Source organism: Dioscorea cayenensis, unplaced genomic scaffold (assembly GCF_009730915.1).
Source record: "Dioscorea cayenensis subsp. rotundata cultivar TDr96_F1 unplaced genomic scaffold, TDr96_F1_v2_PseudoChromosome.rev07_lg8_w22 25.fasta BLBR01000980.1, whole genome shotgun sequence".
Classification (NCBI taxonomy): domain Eukaryota; kingdom Viridiplantae; phylum Streptophyta; class Magnoliopsida; order Dioscoreales; family Dioscoreaceae; genus Dioscorea; species Dioscorea cayenensis.
In genome coordinates, this window is record NW_024087371.1 from 70,150 (window position 1) to 92,371 (window position 22,222).

General features: G+C 34.5%; 1 protein-coding gene and 1 long non-coding RNA gene across 3 annotated transcripts; one reads left to right on the plus strand and one right to left on the minus strand.

Annotated features, from left to right (window-relative positions):
- Nucleotides 1-5,005: 5,005 nt before the first annotated feature.
- LOC120255384 lies at nt 5,006-10,442 on the plus strand. 2 transcript variants are annotated; one of them, XR_005534994.1, is made up of 7 exons: nt 5,006-5,184; nt 5,446-5,523; nt 8,597-8,712; nt 8,797-9,574; nt 9,682-9,787; nt 9,885-9,974; nt 10,058-10,442. It is a non-coding gene; the product is annotated as an uncharacterized LOC120255384 (long non-coding RNA). The 2 variants fall into 2 exon arrangements; XR_005534993.1 differs by having other exon boundaries at nt 8,797-9,787.
- Nucleotides 10,443-15,146: 4,704 nt separating this feature from the next.
- Nucleotides 15,147-16,476, minus strand: LOC120255385 (NADPH-dependent aldehyde reductase-like protein, chloroplastic). The gene has a single exon (XM_039263220.1). It carries the CDS (start codon nt 16,143-16,145, stop codon nt 15,315-15,317), a length of 831 nt encoding a protein of 276 aa, XP_039119154.1. The 5' UTR covers nt 16,146-16,476; the 3' UTR covers nt 15,147-15,314.
- Between the last annotated feature and the right edge of the window lie 5,746 nt (nt 16,477-22,222).

The window sequence follows — 22,222 nt, forward strand, 5'->3', positions numbered from 1 at the left end:
TTTTGACTGAGAATGGAGAGACTTGGACCTGGTTTATGGAGCTTTTGAGGGATGATTTGGAGATATGGAACAGCAAATATATCACAATAATGAGTGATCGCCAAAAGGTTATGTTTTATACTTAAAACAAGTTCATTTTATGCTAGTTGTTAACTAATATTTGTTATGTACTTGCAGGGCTTAAAAAGGGCTGTCCAAGAAATATTTCCAAATGCTGAACACAGAAACTGTGTTCGGCACATTTACACTAATTTCAGGGAAAAATTCAAAGGCAAAGCCCTAAAAGATTATCTTTGGAACGTTGCAAGGGCTACATATCTTCCAAGGTTTAAGTATTGGCTTGGAGAAATAGAGAAAGTGAGCCCAGAAGCCAGAAAATGGCTTGATCATGCAGACAGACCCCATGCAAGTTGGACCAGGTCATTATTTTCAACCTCAAGTCTGTGTGATATTCTCCTCAACAATATTTGTGAGTGTTTTAACAGGTACATACTTGATGCAAGGGATAAAGGAATCATTACAATGCTTGAAATGATAAAAGTGAAATTGATGAGGAGGTTGAAAAAGAATAAGGAGAAGATGCTGAAGTTTAAGGGAAATATATGCCCAAAGATCCAAAAGAAGATTGATAGGATGAAAGAAGAGAGTCAATGCTACACCCCAGAATTTTTAGGTGGACCTAAGGTACAGATTATAGGTGTGGGAGGCACCTTCATTGTTGACATGGTAGAGAACTTGCACATGCAGGAGATGGGAGTTGACAGGGTTGCTATGCTCTCATGCAATCAGTGCAATATATGGTAATAATCAACAAACAGAAGAGTTTGTGCATGCATCCTACTTGGTGTCAACCTACATGAAGGTCTACAATCACTACATAAACCCAACAAACAATGAAGAGCTTTGGCCAGAAGTAAATGATGGCACAAGAGTGATCCCACCACCAGTTGGGAGAAGAAAAAAGGGAAGGAGAGCAATAGCAAGGAGGAAAGAGGCTGAAGAGATCGATAATGCCTCGCATGCACCAAAAGCCAGTGCTAATGCTTCTGGGACTGGGAAGCAAAAATTAAGTAGGAAAGGGTTAAGCACAGTTAAATGCAGTATTTGTCATGCAACAGGGCACAACAAAAGGTTTCATGAGAAAGTAAGTATTTCATACTTTATTTTATTTGCAATGCATAAGTTTAGTTAATTATGTTAATTATGTTTGGATTATATTATGTTTGGATTATTTCATACTTTATTGCAGTTGTATTAAATGAGGTTTAATCTGTTGCCATTTGTTCTTTTGTTTTATGATGGCAGGAAAGTGGGAATGGACCTGCAATGCATTGCCAAAAAAGACAAAAACTGCCTACTGTAATGTGTTCATATATATATATATATATATATGTATTAAATGTTTACTATCAGTTTAAACTCTGGAATAATTTAGTCTATCTTTTTTTTATTTACAGAGGAGAAGCATTGAAGCTCTTGTTCCAGAGAATGTCTCAACTGGGAGCACTGCAGCTCCCAATGAGAGTGGACAACCTCCTGATTTCAATACCCAGCAATCTCAGACACCGCAAGTCAGTGCTTAATGTCAGTGATTTCAATACCCCGCAATCTCAGACCCAGCAATACCCAGCAATCTCAGACCCAGCAATCCCAGCAAGTCAGTGCTTAATGTCAATATAAGTAGGTCTACCAATGTTAGTGTGACTAACTTGGCAAATATGATCTACTTCACTCAGTCTCCAGCTGCAAATAGGGATTCTTCCTCAGTCAGGGGTGGAGCAGATATGGAGTGTTTTGAGGGAGATGACAAACTCACATAAAAACTTGCAATTGATGTTAATGTTTTTGCAAAAAACTTTGTCTTGAATTGGCAGTACTGTTAGTGGTTTCTAAACTTTGTTATCAATTGGCATTGATGTTAATGTCTTTGTAATGAACTTTGATTTTAATTTCGAGTACTGTTAATGGTTTATCTTTGCAGTTGAATTTCTTATATTGTTAATGGTTTATGACCACAGTGAATTAGCAATTGAATCTCCAAATGTTAATTGTTTATGTTTGCAGTACTGTCAATTAACAGTTAAATTTTCAAGTATGTATTTTCAAAACTGTATGCATTGCAAAATGATCAGGTTGAATTTTCAAATTTGTATTTTAAAAATTGTATGCATTGTAGTATGATCAGGTTATACATTTTACAATCTATATCATCTGCAACATTATTGTTGCAGGATTCTCACAAAATTCAAGGATTAACTCTATGAATGTGAGGGAATAGAAGAAGAGGGAGAAGAAGGAAGAGGAGGTTAGTAGAGAAGAAGGGAAGGTTTAGGAGAATTCTGGCAAAAGATACCATCATTTATGTTGTTGTCTTCCTTTATACCAAATCATAGGAGAATCACTACAATTATAACCACTTTGTCTAGCCTGGCATTTCAACAAACAGGTCATGCGCCAGGACACACTTACTTCGAATCATAACAACCTGTAACAAACTCTCACTGTAGTTACATATGACTAATTACTTTTGATAACTACGGATTACTAGAAATTATCCCATAATATAGTCTCCATTACATCTTCCCCTTATTTTTAATCTACAACAACTGAATTATAACAGAGTCACAAATTAAATACGAAGAAGAAGAAGAAGACCATACAACAGAGACACAAATTAAATACCAAGAAGAAGAAGAAAAAGATCATACATAGATTATACAATAGAGACACAAATTAAATACAAAGAAGAAGAAGAAGAAGAAGAAGAAGAAGAAGAAGAAGAAGAAGAAGGGGAAGCACGGGATGCGCCTTTACATTAGGGCCGGAATAATGCCTTAGTTTGGAATGATGCCGGATTTAGGCTGCCAAGAAGGTGAAGAAGATTTTAACTGAGCTGGCGATGAGTTGGTGATGACATGGCAATTTCTTAGCTTGAGGTGTGCTGGACTACCACGTCACTTATTTCTCTGAATTTAATATGTTGACCTGGCAGCCACATCAGCATTATCACCGGAATCAGCCCAGAAACAGGCCCTTGTGGCCTCTCGTGCTCCTGGAAGAAATATTTGTGGCCGCCCGGTTACAAAAAAAAAAAAAAATGACTTGTGGCCATTGCGTTATAACTTAAAAACATTTGTGGCCACCAGTGTAATTATCCCCTGCTAAATTATTAGGGCCTGTTTAGCTGCAAAATAAAAAATGTGATATAATTTTATTATGTAAGAAGTGCGAGTGATTATTACAGAAATTATAGCATATTCTATTCCTACAGAATGAGTGTTTGGTTACCAAAATAAAAAAAATACGGAGATCGACCAGTCGGCAACTAGACCACCGGTGGACCTGTGGTCGATCGTCAGAGGTCGGCCGGAACACCAATGGATCGCCGGTGTGTCACCGAAGGCCAGCCCGCTGGACTACCAGTGGATCGCTGGTGTGTCGCCGGAGGCCGGTGGACCGGTGGTTGGACCGGTGACCAGTTGCCGGAAACCTACCGGACCACCGGTAGATCGTCGGCATGTCACCGGAGGCCGGTGGACCGGTGATCAGACCGTCGGTGGATTGATGATCGGTCATGGGAGGCAAGTTGGACCACCGGCCGGACCGATGTCCGGTCACCGGAGGCTGACCGAGCTACCGGTGGACTGGTGGCTAGTTGCTGGATCAAAAGAGAAAGAGAGACTTTTTACAATAAAAAAATATTCCACTAAGAGTGGAATTTTTTTTATGCCATAATGTCTATATTATGCCATAATTTTATAATCTAAATAAGTACCCAAACAACCAATATTACATAATTCTCAGAAAATATTAAATTATGGCATATTGTACAGATTATGCCATAATTCTGGCCTATCCAAACAAGCTCTTAGGGTTTGTGACCTTAATTCTATTGGAAACCTCCCAAAAATCTCACAGTACAATTTGATTTGCTTTTTGAATTATAGGAAAACTTTGAAGGCATCAAATTTAGAGGCTTAATCTCAAATTTAGATTTAGAGAATTTAGGATTAATTTAAATATATTTTTGAATTTTATTATAATAAAAAATAACTTTGACAAAGGTCACCATTGTACTTTCAATTTTTTTTCCTATGTATGTAATATTAGAGGCACACATGTGTCTCTAAAAATGAAAGTAATTGCTTTTAGAAAGTTGCTTAGAGACAAATAAATAGTGGTTACCGATCACATTTAAAAACTTTGAATTAGTCTATATTTTGTACAATCAGAGGTAATTATTTAATTGCGTCTAATATACAACTAAATATATTTAGCGACTGGAATATTTAGAACAAATATTTTAAATACCTTAAAATCATTTAGAGATAAATAAATAAATTTTGAAAATATATATGCCACTATATCTTTTTGTGTTGTAATAATAATAATAATAATAATAATAATAATAATAATAATAACTATAATTTTTCCTCGCTCCCAAGATTTTTGTTTATTGGTTGCGAAGTTTACGATATATATTTTTTAATTTTCAATTTTAATGAGATAAATAATAAAAATACAAAAAAAATTAACTATGTTTACAATATAAACTCTATGGTCATAGTAGACATTTTAAATTTTAGTGGGGGTAACTACTCCCATTAGCTATCATGTAGATCCGTCCTGTCCCAATCATTTATTTAAAATTTCGCATTTTTCTTCATCTAAGAGACAAAACAATAAAGGAAAAAAATTATATATTTTTATCCAAAAAAATAGGAGAAAGTTTTTTTAAAAAAAACTCATGTGGTTTCAAGTTTTTACAAATCACGGCCTGTGTTTTTTAATTAACTACCTTGTGGTTTTTGTTTTTGGCAAATCAAGGAAAACCCGTCAGCTCCGTCAAGGTTTGCTTATGTGGCAGGGCAAATGTGACCTTTCACATAAAAAATCCTTTTCCAATCTGAGTTGGCGCCAAGTAAAAAATAAATAAATTAATTCTATACTTTAGTTAGATTAACTATAGGTTTAGATTAATGATAGTTATTTAAAGAGAGATCTTTCTTCTTTTTTCTTGTTCAGCACTACCTCGAATGTTACCCCGTTCAGACAACAGTGAAGAAAGGGAAAGTTTTCTCTTGGACAAGGTTTCTAGGGTTGAGACGAAAGGGACATTCTCATCCAGACAAAGTTGTGCAAAAGGAAATCCACATTCAACATTGTGTGGAGGTTCTCAAGCAGGTATTTCTCCAAGCCCATTTAAAAAAATTCATTTTCTGTATTTGTATGGGTTCTAATTTGCATAGATATGCGAAGTGCGAATTTGTATTGAGTTAATTTCTTCTTATATGCGATTAAATAATGTTTTATTTATTTCAAATTTTCTTATTTGTTTAATTACTTCTTATATGTGATCAAGTGATTTTTTTTATTTGTTTTAGTTTCTCATTTATTTGCCTCAACATTTATGTACCACATGACATTTTTTCCATGATTGTCTAGGTCCGACTCTATGCAACATTGCTAAGTAAAAGGAAAACTTTCTTGAAAAATCTTTCTCCGTGTCCATCTCTTCTGAAGGTATTATTTACTTCTTAATTTGGTTATGTGAGAGATCATGGGCAAATACTGAAGTGCATAGCAGTCATGTCCTAAGTGATCATATATTCCTTTTATGACTTTTGCAAAGAAATATCTTCATTATGTGCATGTTGGGGAAAATATCTCTTCTCTCTTAAGAAATTCTTACTCCCATGTGTTTTAGAGTTTGCACAGTGTCTGTCCTGTTATCATCTATGAAGAGATTCCATCAATTGCCTCATTCTATTGCTGGCCCACTCTCCACATGCAAGAAGCCACAAAACTTATAAGTTATCAATTAGTGACGTTTTATTTGTTACAGTTTCTCTTATTTGTTTAATTTATTCTTATATGTGATTAAGTGATTTTTTGTTTGTTTTAGTTTCTCATTTGTTTGCCTCAACATTTATAAAAAAAAATCTCCTTTTATAAATGATTGATGTAGTTCTGTATACACTCAGTACTTTAAAAAAAATCTTCTTTTATAATTGATTGTTGTAGTGTTTGGATTGAATGAATGTTAAATAAATTGTTTCAGCTTTTTGTTCACAATTGATTGCTGCAGTTTAATTTCCAAGTGATGTTGTATTTGTGATGATGTGATTTTTTTCTCCAAGTGATGTCTCAATTTTAATTTCTTTATGCTTGTTGTAACTTTAATTTTGATAACTCATTGAATGGGGACACATGTGGACCTTGTGCTACATTATGGAGGAAGGTGGAAGAATGAGGAAGATATGGTGTATGTGGGAGGGAAGGTTGAGACAATTAGATCAGTAGATGTGGATTACATATCATTATTCACACTTTCAGATTTTTTCTTGGATTTAGGATGTGAAAGGGGTGGAAGAATGTGGTTCAAGATTAATGGGCTACCAACCAATGATGGGATTGAAGAGATTTTCAGTGATGAAGACACAAATAACATGATATATTACAATAGTTATTAGGAAAGTATTGATGTCTTCATGGTTGAACATGATCCTCTCATGGCAACACTTCCTGCTGAAGTTAATGTAATAGACAATGTTGTCAGACCCGGACCGGCCCGGCCGGTTCAACCGGAAAACCCGAGAACCGGCCATGTGGCCGGCCCGGGTATACCCCATTGAACCGGGTATGGAAAACCCCGGTGTTAACCCGGTGACCCGGGCGGTTCAACCGGGAACCGGTTGACCCGGACGGGTCAATCGGGTGACAATATTAGAGTTTTTTTTACAATATTTAATAATTAATTATTATATTCTCATTAGAAACTACAAAATCATGTATATTTATTAATATTATTTTTTAATTTATAATCAATAAATGGAATTACAAAATATATATATCATAAACATACCAACAAAAAAATTAGCATTTAAAAATAAAATTTATTAATATGTTATGTATATACTAAATACTTTCTAAAATGTAACTTATTAAAAAAATAAAACAATAAATGAGTGTAATTTTATTATAAAATATAAAAATAAAATATTCTAAATAAATAAAAAATATAAGAAAATTTAAAACAAAATAAAATCTTAATTGAAATTGGGTAAGTTACATAATTTATTGATAAAATGTATCATCCATATAAAAGATAAGAATTAGTAAATTAAATTTCACAAACAAATAAATAAAAAACACCGAAAGAAGTTCAATAATTATATATTAATATATTAAATTTGTAAATGTTTAAAAAAATTTAAAAATAAATGGCATAATTAAAAAACACTAGTGCATATAAGGTTATTTATCAATTTAAATATCAAATTTGAGTAATTTTTTATATTATAATTATAGTTTTAATATTATATTTGTTCATTATTAATTATTATAATATTTTTTTTATATTTTATTATTGACCCCGGTTCAATCCCGGTTCGACCCGGTCGAACCCATTGACCTTTGACCCCTGGCCTTAACCGAGTCAATGCCCGGGTCGGGTCTGACAACCTTGGTAATAGATGGCCAGCAAGACATGCCCAATGATATGGAAGGAGATGAGGATGGTAATTTGCCAAAAAATGACAGTACTTCTTCAGATGGAACATACCAATCTTCCTAGGTAGCAATTGATGCTGAAATAAGTGATGATTCAGAATTTAATGAGGATTTCGAAGGAGATGATGATGATATATTCAATCAAGGGGAAGATGATGATGCTTCTAATGTTGTAGACAATGTAAGGACATCAGAATATGGTAAGAAAAAATATAAGACTGAAACATCCATGGCAGAGTTTAATGAATCCCCACATTATGAGGATGATCTCATTAGTTTGCATAGGTCTGATGAGGAAACCAGTAAAGTATATGCTAAATTCAATGAAGGTAGGGATGTCAAAAATCCACAATTGGAGTTAGGTATGAAATTTCCTAGTCACAAAAGTTTCAGGGAAGCCTTAAGAGTATGGGCAATTGCAAGGGGCTACTCCTACAAGCTACAGAAGAACAACAAAACAATGATCACTACTGTGTGTGAAAATCATTGTGGCTTTAAAATCCATGCATCAAGATTCATAAATACTCCTACATTTCAAATCAAGACATTCAAGGCTGAGCATAGTAGTCCAAAAAAAAAAAAAAATCTAAACCACATGGTGAGCACAAAGTATTTGGCATTGAGGTACCTAGAAGACATAAGGGATGATCCTGAGTGGTATGCAGCAGCAATGCAGAAAAAATTAGCAGGGAATGTGGAGCTGATATACATATTTCAAAGTGTTATAGAGCCAGAAAAATTGCAACTAAGATAATATCAGGTGATATAAAGAGGTAATATGAGATACTGTATGACTATGCAGAAATTATTAAAAAATCAAATACAGGTAGCTTGGTGAAAATCAAAACTTCCATAATGGTTCAAAATCAGAAACTAGAAAGTACTGATGGCAGACCAATGTTGCCTAGGGAATTAGTTGTATTCCAAAGAATGTACCTGAGACTTGGAGCCCAGAAGATGAGTTATTTTTTTGGCTTAAGGTCATTGATCTGTCTAGATGGTTGTTTCTTGAAGACAATGATGGGGGGCCATTTGTTATGTGCTATAGGTAGAGATGGTAATGAAAACATGATGCCCTTTGCAGTTGCTTATGTTGATGCTGAATGTAAGGAATCATGGACATGGTTCCTCAGTTTGTTACTTGAAGATTTTGGTAGACCAGAGGACCTAGGATGGGTTTTCATGTCTGATTAGCAAAAGGTTTGTATTAAGTGTGTTCATGCATTTAATTTGATCTGCATTACTTTTTGCATCCACTGAAACATGGATTTATATGTTCTATAGGGATTGACACAAACATTCAAGGAATTGATGCCCATAATGGAGCATAGATTTTGTCTTAAACACATATATGAGAACTACAAACAAAAATCCAAGGGCATTGAGTATAAGAAGTTGCTCCGGGAAGCTGCATCTGCTGGGACTGAGAAGCATTTTGAAATACATATGGGAAGAATGAAGGAGAAGGATGAAAATTCCTATAGATGGTATATGCAACATGATCCACACATTTGTGCAAGATGTCACTTCTCAACTCACACCAAGTCAGATGCTATACAAAATAACATATGTGAGTCTTTTAATTCTTATATTAGGCAGGCAAGGAGTTTACCAATTTTGCAAATGTTTAAATGGATTAGAAAAAAATTGATGCAAAGGTTTTATGTCAAGCTAACTGGCATGAAAAACTACTAAAGCACCATTTGTCCTAACTAGCAAGACAAGTTGGAAAAAATTAAGTTGCAAAGTAGAAATTGTTTTTGCACCTCAGCTGGTCAAGGAGTTTATGAGGTTGATTTATATGATATAACTTCAGTTGTTAGATTGGCAGAAAGAACATGCACATGTAGGATGTGGGAACTCACGGAAATTCCATGCAAGCATGCCATAGCTGCAATCCATAGTAACAGAAAAGAGCCAGAGGCATATGTGCATCACTTCTTCACTAAGTCAACTTATTTAGAGGTATACAAGTATCCCATACAACTAGTTGCAAGCCAAGATGGATGGGAAAAAACTAATCTACCTGACATTCACCCATAAATTGTGAAGAAACCCCCAGGTAGGCCCAGATAGAACAGAAAAAAAAAATTCAGATGAACCACAAAATCCATATATGGTTTCAAGGGTTGGTACTAATGTCTTATGTGGAAATTTTCAACAAGCTAGCCATAATATAAGAGGACGTAAGGCTACTATCACAGGAGAAACACCATGGCAAAGGAGATCTAGAATCCAAAAGGCAAAGGAGAGTGGGTCATATGTACCAGAAAAAGTATGGGTTACTATAATTTCCATGTAAATCAGATGCTTACTTCTAATTGTGTAGCATGTGAGTTTCTAATCATGTAGCATGTTGTGTTTGTCTGCAGAGTTCTCCAAAACAAAGGGGAAGACCAAGAAAAATTCCAAATATATGTGAAGGTTTACAACGACCTAAACAACAACAACCTACACAACAGGTAGTATGTTGCTACTAATTCTTTAACTTCCACATGTGTCATATTTTAGTTATAGATTTTAAATTGTTTACAATTGATTGTAGATGGCCATCAACAGAACTTTAGTGTCGAGTAGGCAATCAAGTTATAATGCACATACTGCTTCCAATGTTCAGAAAATAATTACTCAAAACCAACATGGCCCACTTATTCCACCAAACATCTCCAACAATCCTCACAAGGAAACTCAAACTATAGGACATGCAGCTCAGTCAAGAGAAGAATCCCTTAATCTACACAAGAAGAAGAAGGCAGTATAGCTAACACTGCATTGTGTACTGAAGTACCATATTACTATAATTTGAATTGAAGTGATAAGGGGTTTGTATTGAAGTACTCAATTATTATACTTTGTACTAATCCCTTAATTTTGTAATAGAATGCTCTTGTACTAAATTTTGTACAGTCCCTTAATTTTGTACTAATCTCTTTGCTATCCCTTAATTTGTACTAAAGTACTCAATTATTATACTTTGTACTAGATTACTCTTGTATGTATATGACAAATGACATGTTTTTGTAATCTAAGTTGCTTAAATTTGATGGCACATAATTGGGTGTGAAAGGGTTTTTTCCATTTGCTCATATATGTATGTGCCAAAGAAGATGCAATTTCTTGTGAATACACACTCAAATCTAGAGAAAATTACAACTTCATGACTAGCAACTAGTTTCTCTTGCTAATACATGAAGAAAAACCAAAAATTACTAGGCAACAGAATTGTTATATTACATTGAACTAATATACACAAAAATCCAGAGAAAAAAATAGAAACATTGCCGGCACCTTTCTAACTGCTTGATGCTGAATGTTGGAAAAGGCTACATATAAGTGATCGTGTCATCCTCCCCCTCCAGCTCCTCTTGTAAGCATTTAGCATGATATTTTGATTTTAAAGAAATAGATAAATGAAAGGAGATCATGAGAAGCTAGGAAGTTGTTCATGGCTTGCCATTGATTTCTCTTCCTGTGCCACTTGATTTGGAGTTCCCATCATCAAACTCGGCTCGAATGAGAACTTTGCCTCTGTCCACTACTGACCTAAAGATGTGAGACAAACATGGTGGCGATGTAAAGAGAGATTCTAAATCTATAGTTAATCTAACTAAATTAGAGTATTAAAACTAATTTCTCTAAGTTGGCAACTACAAAAGGATTTTTTTATGTGAAAGGTCACATTTGCTCTGCCACATAAGCAAACCTTGACGGCGTTGACAGGTTTTCCTTGATTTGCCAAAAACAAAAAACCACAAAGTAGTTAATTGAAAAAAAAAAACACACAGACCGTGATTTGTAAAAACTTGAAACCACATGGGTTTTTTTTTTAACTTTCCCCAAAAAAATATATCTTTTGTTCACGCATCTAACTAAAATATCCATAAATTAACTTCCTTCACATTAAAAAAGACGCCAATTCTTTTCCTTCATCAACCAGGAAGCTGGACGATCAATCTTTGTTATACCATCTATTGAGAAAAGTGGCTTGTTCACACTATTAAAAATAAATAAATATTTAAATAAGTACTTATGCATAATAATAAAGATTAAATCAACAATAAGAAGAAAATATAAAATAAATTAAATTCGTAAAAACATAAAAATAAAAATATAGGAAGCTTAAAGCAACGAAACTCTAATACAGGACAAATATAATCCACTTTTTAATTCTGTGTAGTAATGATACCGCTATTAATAATTATTATTATATTAATATCAATTTAATAATAAAGATAATCATAGCTATAATTTTTCTTTTCCTCTCCCAAATAGACCTGACCCCTGTTGGTTTCAGTTCGATTCCGGTTCTAAATCGGCGGTTCTAGTTTTATAAATTTGGTAACCGAAACTGAACCGTAATTAAATGGTTCCTGTTCTAGTTCAAATAGGTTTAGGTTCCGGTTCCACACTTCAAGCTACCTTCATTCACATTTATATCTTTAAAAAAAATTCTCATTTTTATAAGGGAAAAAAACTTGAACCACACAATCAGTGTACAAGAAACTAAATACTTTTAAATCCTACTAAAATTACAAATACAAATTTTAGTCTCTAACAGACAAGTCTAACTCTTTCACAAATCCACCAAAATCAAACATAACGAAAAAAAAATGAAACCAAAAAAAGGGAAAAATAAACTCAAACTACAATATTTATGATGATCAAAACTGATCAAATCTATATCAACATGAAGCAAATAATAAAAATTAAGATACGAAGACTAGAGACCAGAGAAGTGCTCCTTGAACCTTTGCTCATTTCTCACCCGTCAAGCAATTCGCCATGGATGAAGAATTGAAGCTTGAAGCAACAAGAATGAAGATGCTAAGACTAGAGAACCAAGAAGAGCTCATTTAATATTTGCTGTTTTTTTTTTGTCACCGATTAGCAAACCACCATGGATGAAGCCATAAAGGACTAAATCCTAAAAGTAAAAAGCTTTGCAGTCTTGCAGCGATATAGATTTTTTTTTTTTTTCCTCTAGCTCTCTCGGAGACTCATACTTGGACTTGGAGTCTTGGACAACTAGCTTGAGCCTTGAAATATCTTGATTAATTATTAGTCCTTGGTTAATTGGTTTAATTTGTGGATTAAATATTTAATTAAAAGATTTAACTGGCAAGCGTAATTAAGATATTAAGAGAAGATTTGTTCTTTATCTTCTTGGTTTGAAGTTAAGCCTAAGAGACAATATCTACAATATCACATGCAATGATGCAATGCTTTAAAAATTAAAAAAAAAAATGAAAGAAAAAACAAAGAATCCAAAGATCTTTTATTTTATAAAAATTTAAAAGCAAATTAAAATAAAATGAATTGAAAATTAGGTTTAAATTTTTTTCAAATTCTTCCTCCATATAAAATCAAAATTAATCAAAATTAAATTAAATAACTATTTCAAATATCAATTTTTCCGATAATGTTTTACATAAAAAACTCTAAATGCAATAATTCTTTTTTGCATAGTCCAATCATTATCAATAAAATGACAAGTTACACCTATGCAAGAATACACTCACCAATGATCACTCCAAATATCAGAACATAGAGAAATATGGCCTTCAAAATTTGAAAAGTATTTAACCATTTTTGTAAATTTTAAGAAGTGCACGTGTGAGAGTGGCTCTTGGAACATGGCATGTGGCCGGATTTAATGCTTTATGACAATAACCAATAAAACCAATTTTTTCTACAGAAAAATGATAAATGTTCAACCACAACTATTCTTGCTAATTCTTCTCTATTATTTGCATCGGTATAATTAAATAATTGATTGTTAGTAGTAGCATACCTTGAAATTTGTGTTTGTGATGGTGCTTTTACTGCTTCAGCTTTTGTAGGATGTTGCTTCTCTATATGTTTTTTATACGTACCACAACCTCTGGATTTACTCCAAGAATAGGTTTTACCACAATAATTGCAAACGACCACTGTAGTTCTGTCAGATTGTTCCACTTTTTTCATGTGCTTTGTGAATAAATTGGATTTGGGGCGCTTCTCTTGATCATTTTGAGGTTGATGTATGCTTGAAATTATTGGATTGGACATGGCATCAAAAGTTTTGGTCTTTGTGGGTATAGTGGTATCTTGAATGTTCAAAAAATCATAAAAATTTTGAGAAGTATGAATAAGTACGTTAACATTTTTACCTTTGTGAGAGGAGGAGGAGCTTTTACTTGCCATGAAAATATTAATTCTATATAAAAAATAAGTAGAATTCTAATTTATAAGAATTGAAAATAAATAAAAAAAATTGAAAGAATTATAAAATAAATTTAAATAGTGAATTAGAAAAAATAAAATTAAATGACAATATGAGAGAATTGAAAATGGAGGGGCTTGAAGATTGCAAGGAGATGTGATGGAAAAATATTGATTTGATGAATATTCATAGGGTAAAAAATAAAAAAAATTCTAAATCAATTTAGTTTTCAAAAAATGGGTTGAACACTTGAACGGTAATAAAGACCGTCGTGACCAACCCAATGGTCTTTATGATCGTTAAAATAGTCATTATAATAGTTAGTTTGCTGCATTAAGCATGCTTTTAGAGTTTTAGTCTTATTATGATCGTTAGTTCTTAGTTAGGTGGTTTGATAGGTAGGTAAGTAGGTTTGCTTTTAAGTCTTTATAAGCAGTTGTTATGTTATGTTAATCAAGACTCAAAACTCAAAAGCCATACCCTAAATCTCTAATTTATGTCATATTAGCATGCATTAATATTTAATACTCCCTCCGTTCCTTTTGAGTTGTCACATTTTAGAATTCTTCTATGTTTCTTTTTACTTGTCACATTAGAAATTTTGTGCATTATTAAATAATTTTTTTTTCAAATTTACCTTTTAATTTAATGTACTTGTACAATTTTCAATAAATCAAAATCAACTAAGAATTAAATTATACTCTCCACTAGTGGGGTTTTAAATAGGTGCAATTTTGGAAAATAATAATTTTTTTTATAAAATATAGATAATCAACTAATTTTAACCACTTTTTTTTCTTAATCGGTGTGAATTAGTTAAATGTGATAACTAAAAAAGAACGAAAGGAGCAGTTGCAAATGTTGGGTGATTTTTTTTTTAATAAATATAGTTTTATATATTATATAATATTTATTTAAATATAAAAAGATAATCATAATCGACGGTTCGATTTGGTTCCGGTTTGGTTCTTCATCTAAAATACAAAACAATAAAGGAGAGATTAATATTTTTTTTCACACACCAAACAAAAATTTTCACAAATTAACTATTTTTTAATGTGAAAAGATATCAACTTTTTCCCTTGTCTAATTGGGGAGTTTTATTGGCAAAAATAATTTATCCGCATTATCTAAAATAAATAATTTAAAATACTTATGCATAATAATAAAATTTAAATCAACAAGAAAAAAAATCCTAAAACAGATTAAATTCATATTAATATAAAAATAAAAATACATGAAGCTTAAAGCAATAAAACCCTTAAACATAACAAATTTAACTGATATATAATAAAAAAATTTACAAATTGAGAAAAACAATAAAAGTAAAAATAAAAATAATTATATAAAAATTGGACAGAAAGCTTGCAACAATGAAACCCTAAAACAGAACTTATATATAACAAAAAAAAATACAAATAAAAATATACACGAAGCTTAAAGCAATAAAAATCCCTTAAACGGAACAAACTTACCTGATATATAATAATAAAATAAAAAACAAATATAAAAATAAAAACAATTATTAAAAAAAAAAAAGAAAAGAAAAAGACAGAAAGAAAGCTTGGAAACAATGGAAACCTTAATAATCTGAAACAGATCAAACGTATCCACCATTCAACCTAATGATCTGTCCATTAACCCACTCCCCAGCATCACTTGCCAGAAACCCAACCATCGGCGCCACATCCCTTGGCTCCCCCAACCTCTGCATCGGGTTCTCCACCGCCACCGTTCTAATCCTCTCCTCCGTCTTCCCTTCAAAAAACATCGCCGTCGCTATCGGCCCCGGCGCCACCGCATTCGCCGTGATCCTTGTCCCTCTCAGCTCCTTCGCCAGCACCTTCGTCATCACCTCTATCGCCGCCTTGCTCGCCGAGTACGTACTATACCCCGGTCTCAACGACCCCACCGTCGACGACGACATGGTGATGATCCTCCCTCCGCCGCCGCGCACCAGCCTCTTCGCCGCTTCCCGGCAACAAAGGAACGTCCCTTTAGCGTTGGTATTGAAGACGCGCTCCCAGCTTTCCACCGACGTCTCCGCCATGGATGGGTACTTGGGATCCTGAACTCCTGCAGCCGCCACGAAAATGTGGAGATTCGGGCCGAAAACCCGACTAGCCTCGTCGAATAAAGCGCCGACTTGGGTTGGGTCCGTGACGTCTGACTCCACCGCGACAGCTTGCGGTTGGGCTTGGTTTTGGTTGATTGATGCGACTAGCTGGCCAGCTGGTTTCTGGTCACCAACGTAGCTTATTACTACCTTTGCTCCTAGGGATGCCAGGTGGCGGCAGATCTCACCGCCGATTCCACCTGATCCACCGGTCACGATCGCTACACGTCCTTCGAGCGGCCTTAGTGTGGTGGCCGTCACTGGTTTGAAATCACCGCCGTTTAGAACCTTAAAGTTTGGCGGTGATGGGACCATGTTTGGGAGGTAAGGTTACCACCGTTCACAGGAGTTTTCAACCTGTGCTCGTTGTTTGGGACTTTGGCTGTGAGCTCATATATATATTGCCATATGGGTGGTTGTGGTCACGGGCGGTGAGCGTTGGGAAGGAGGTTGAAGATGGTTGCTGGGTATGTGGTTTGGTTAATTGTGTGAATTTTGAGTACTGGGGTGGTGACTAGATCCTGAGATTGCAAAAGGTTTATCATGAATTTATCGTTGAACAGGCTGTCAGAATTGCCAGCACGGGAGTTGTACGTGATGCTTTCAAATTTTCTTTGTTTTTCACCTTTCAATAGATTTAATATAAAAAATTAAGAGTTAATTTAGGAAATCTATAATCGTTAGATTATTTGTGTGTTTTTAATATTCATGTCATCTTATTAATCCATTAAACTCTTATTCATCAAAATACTTTCTATAATAGTTATATTATAATATAAAACACAGGGTTATTTTATCTATCATTTTAATTATTCATGATAAGCATTCCATTATAAGTAATATATTTATCTCATAAAAATACTTTTTAATAAAAATAAATATTAATATATTTAAATTTTCATATGTTTTTTAAATACATTATTTAAACATTAAAAAAATTATAAAGAGTTAAAAATAAAGTAGAAATTGCCAAAAAAAACCCCTAAGTTTGCAATATTAGCAAAAACACCCCCTTCATTTAGAAATCCTTAAAAACCCCTTCCTTTTAAACTCAATATTTTCAAAACCCCCAAACCATGTAACGGAGATTAACGGAGTTATTTTTAAATTTTATGGATGAAATTTCCCTTGCATGGAAAGTCGTGGCACTGCAACCATTTCGACGGTTTGAGAGAAAGTGGGGGGTTTGTTAGGGTAACCCCAAGAGAAGACTTTACTGGAGCCGTATACTTATTTTTTTCTCAACTCGTGTCTTCAGCTTTTCCCTTTCCGAAGTTGTCTCTACCGGCACATCCTCTGTAATTTCAACTTTTCCCTTTCCACCTGTGTCTAGAAGGAGAAGTCCCGCGCAAGTATTCGACATTTCATCAGTTTGCAATCTAAGGTATTGATTATGGTTTTATGTTAACTATTCTGTTACAAAGAGAGATTTTTCGGTTTTGTTTTGTGGTTTTGTTTTTATTGGAAAATATTGAAGTCTGTAGGAGGATTTGTCGGCTGGGGTTTTGTTTGTCTGTAGGTGGATTTGTCGGCTAGGGTTTGTTTTGTTTTACATTTTCGTATGTGTTCACGATCGAAATAGTTTTTCGATTGTTATGATTTGTGTAATGTTTATAATGTACGTTTTCCCTTTCATTTGATATGGTTGCAGTTTTACAAAAGAGGTTTACGTTTAAATATTGTTGTCTCTGGTTAAGTATTGTTGTCTCTGTTTAAGAAACTAGGTCTCTGTTTAACAAGTGATATCTTTGTTTAAGAATTGAGATGTTACCTTTTAAAACCTTATATTTCCGCTTAAAAATTTGTGAATACTGCTGAATGTGTTGTTATTGTCAGAGGCTTGTGATTATGGCAGTCAACCTAGTTAATGGGCGATGCTACTTGACACTGGTAGTGGAGACCTTGGCTGAATTGAAAGTTCACATGCCCCTCGACACTGAGAGATCATCCGAAGGACACCGTTTGCAGCATTTACTGAGCTGGAAGTTGTATTCCAAGAGAGGGCCCTTCTTGATTCTCTATTGCAAAAGTACGATGGGCACACCAATAAATTCAGGATGGGGGAAAACCTGCTGAGTTTCAGGCCTGAAGATATGGCCCTCGTTCTTGGTCTGCATTGCGATGGAGACGCAGTCATGTTTCAGAAGAAGAAAACACGCTCAGCTTTCGAAGAGAGGTATTTATCAAAAACCTACGAGAGACACAAAGACTCTATCAAGAGAACTCTTGAGCAACTTGTTCGATAGAGGGGAAAAGAAAATTTTTTTGTCAAACTCCTGATGATGTACCTCATGGGTGCAATCCGCTTCCCAAATACCTTATGCTCGGTTTCGAACTGGATCACTGATTATGTCGATGATCTACCTGGCATGGGACGATACGCATGGGCGAAGGCGACACACAAGTGGCTTATAGAGGACATTCCACAAGCAGTCGCTCGAGTGTAAGCTAGATGCGCGGGGAAGAAGACCAACACAGGGTATATTAAGGGTTGCTCGGTCGCTCTGAACATCTGGTTTTACGAGCTGACTGGAACTGGAAAGAAAGTCTGTTTCGGCACGATCCCAAGGATGCTGTGCTATGGTGAAAGTAGTTGCCGGAAGCAACCAACGATAGAAACTAGTTTGTCATATCTCGAAGAAAAAGAGGTAATAAATCATGAACAATGTGTTTAACAATAGTAGTTAATGTTTACATATAGTATTTAGCGTTTAACAGTGTTTATTTTTCGTTTAAAATTATTCTTCGGAGTTTAAACATTTTATTTTCGGTTTCAAAACATGTGATACCATTTAAATATATTTGTTATTGCTTAAACTGAATGATTTTGCTGAGATTGTTTGGTTTACATATGTTAGTTTCTTGAGTTGGTCCCGGCGAATGCTGATGAAGTTATATTTGTTCGGGGCAACCGCCGGGTGGATACTATTGCTCCAGAACCACTTGCTCGAAGGCAAAATGAGAGGCCAACCTCTTCCGTGCGTGCTCGACGTCGTTCTCCTACTTCCAGCCCAACGAGCGCACGCATTCCTCGAAGCGAGAGAAGGCCTCCCCTACCCCGCCCGATCGCAACACCCCCCTCCCCGACCACGACAACGACAGTCCCCCCGATCGCCTTAGCTTTGGTTGTTGTCGCTCTTGTTTGTGATTGGGTTTTTTATCAGCCTGATGTGAAGAACACGTTTCTTCACGGGGGCTTGAAAGAGGAGGTTTACATGACTTTTCCCCCGACCTTCGGGTGCCTCCGGGGTCTATTTGTCATCTTCACCGTGCACTTTATGGGCTCAAAGAGGCTCCACATGCTTGATTTGAGTGATTCAACACAATGGTTGAGGCTGCTAGTTTCACTTTGAGCATACATGATCCAACAATCTTCATTCACTCTTCCCCTCACGGTCAGACCATTCTTCTTCTATATGTGGATGACATGATCCTTATTGGTGATAACTCTACTCACATTACCTTTATGAAGCAGAAGTTGTGTGAAACTTTTTTTTATGAGTGATCTAGTTCCACTTCATTACTTTTTTGGGTATCGAGATCACTTCTCATCTTGATGGTTATTGTCTCTCTCGGCAGCGTTATACTGATGACCTACTTGCTTGCTCTGGTTTGACTGATACCCGAACTGCTACTACACTGATGGAGCTTTATTTACAGCTTTATGCTTATGATGGGATTCCCCTATCTAATCCTTCTCGCTATTGGCATCTAGTTACAAATTTGGTATACTTGGCCATCACACGTCCTGACATATCCCATGTTGTTCACATTCTCAGTTAGTTTGTCACGGCCTGCACTCTATTCATTATGCTCATTTTCTTTGGATGTTGTGATATCTTTAAGGCACTGCCTTACATGGTTTGTTCTACTCATGCTAGTCTACTCTTCAGCTGTAGGCCTATTCTAATGCTACTTGGGTCTGTTCTCTAGATGATCGGGTTTCTGTCACTGGTTACTATATTTTTCTTGGGTCTTTAATTGTTGTTTGGAAGACCTAAAAACATCCTACTGTTACTTAGTCCAGTGTTGAGGCTGAGGTTTGTGCTTTAGCTTCTACTGTTTAGGAGGTGCTTTGGCTTCGCTTGATTCTACAGAATTTTAGTATACCTATCTCTTCTCCTATTCTTATTCATTATGACAGTACTGAGGCCCTTCAAATTGCTGCAGATCAGGTCAAGCATGAGTTGACCAAATACATTGGTGTGGATGCCCTCTTCACCAGATGTCATCTACATGCCTAGACTGTGCCACTTCATTATCTTCCTACATAGGTCCAGGTGGCTGATTTTTTTCACTAAGGCATAGACACATGATCAGCATATATTCATGTTATCCAAACTCAAGACGCTGATCCTCCTTAAGTTTGAGGGGGGTCTTAGATATATGTATGAACAGATGTATTTTTCGTTTCTTATGTGTAGACCTAAGGTCACACATTGTTACTTGTTTAATAAATGAGAAATTGATCCACTTTCATATTCTATCAATTAGATGATTCTTGATATGTATTTTGTGTGCTTATTATGGATTCTTTTCTTTTCTTCCTTCCAATGCTCCGACTCAATGTCTGTGAGTGGATTTTGAAACCTTTTTTCTCTGTTTGTTTCATTCATTTGTTTTTGTTTATTTTTTGTTTTCAAATAAAGTATTTAGATGATTCTTGATGATTATTTTGTGTAGTTCTCAAGATTTTTTTTCTAATCATTTAAGAATTCAGGTTTTTTTCTTTTGGTTTTTATTCAATTCTAGTTCATCTTCTTGTGGTGATTTAATCTTGATATGAGATTATTCTTGATAAACAACTGATGTAGTCGCCAAGGAGTAGTATCGCATTTTTTATATTGTTGTGGTGCATTGATTTTTAGTTAAGATAGGTGAAGCAAATACATGTACTAATTTTCTTGATGAAATGATTACTTACAAGTAACTTGTCAACTTCTTAGGCAGTTCCTTAAATTTTCTTCTTTTGATTTATTTATTTTTATTATTATTTTATATCTCCTATTCAAAATAAGAAAAGAAACATATCTCCATGGTCTGGTTTAGCTAGAAATTAGGTACCACGATTCTTGTAACAATCCAATACCTATTGTTCTTAGATTTTGGTGAATGTTATGCTAATAAAAAGTAAACAATAAGTAGGTAAGATTATAATATATATATTACATGCTTATTGCAACTTAATTTAATCTTGGTAGGGGATGTATGTTGATGTGGCTCTAAAGCTTTGTTTGGATTTATTTTGCTTAGAGGAAAAATAAATGCTACTTTTCGGTAACTTGTGTGTGTTATGTGTAAAGTATTTCCTACATAATTTGTTTCTTGTCAAGTTATTTCTTTTTTATGCTATTTGGTATGATTTATATTAGCTATTTTCTCCATCTATTATTCACTCACTGTGGGTTGAATTGCTTGATTATTTTTAACAATTAGTGGCTTGTATTTTATTTTTATTTCTGGTCTTTTTTCTGACATGGTATCTTAGTATTCACTTTCCTTAGATTAAATGATGAAATATTATCATTAATCTAATAACTTATGTTTTGTAATTAATCTTTGAGAATAAAGTGGATTTTATCTGGCAGTCCCTCATTGTGGCATGTAAGCACCTGGTGTTAAATACTTTTGTTTTCTTGGCATCAGCTTGATTAGCTTTATGAAATGCTACGAGTTTTTAGTACACCACCTGAATATCTTTAAGTTATTATTGTGATATTAAGAAATATACGCATTAACCATCGTGAGTGGCATTCAAGTTTTAATGTTCTTCACAGAACTGAGTTATCCTCTAGGTATCTCATAAGTTGTCAAATGAAATATTTTTATTTCAATTATGCTGCCAACTGATTTTCCCAAATCTATCCAAAGGTAGTTTTTTTTTTGGCATCTATCAAAAGTATGGTTTTGGTTTCCACTAGTTTTAAATGTTGTGTTTCTGTGTTGTGCTTTAATTTGTACGTTAAATGCTATTCACTTACTATATGTGCTTAACTTGTCCCATCATTTTATATTATTTTTGCAGTCTTATTACCATTGATTGAGCATTGGCACAACTTTTTTTCCTATAGTCTTTAAATTTCATGTACTTGATATACCTGAGAAATAGTGTTAGGATCCTTAATTTATATTGATGTGTTATCCGCAAGTGTACGGGTCACGCACAAGTAATACAATCGTACCCCGTGAGGGGTAGGGTTGTCGAACTACAGGGACTGGACTGAAAGTATTAATTCTTCTTCCAATCTCTAGTTAAACAAAAATAGGATTTGGTTAACAAAGAGAAAATAAAACAAGTAAATTATAGGACAGGTGGAATTATCAACCAGATTAGGATCGAGTGTTTCAACAACAAGAGAGCAATGCCCCGAGATGATTCCTATGAGCTATAG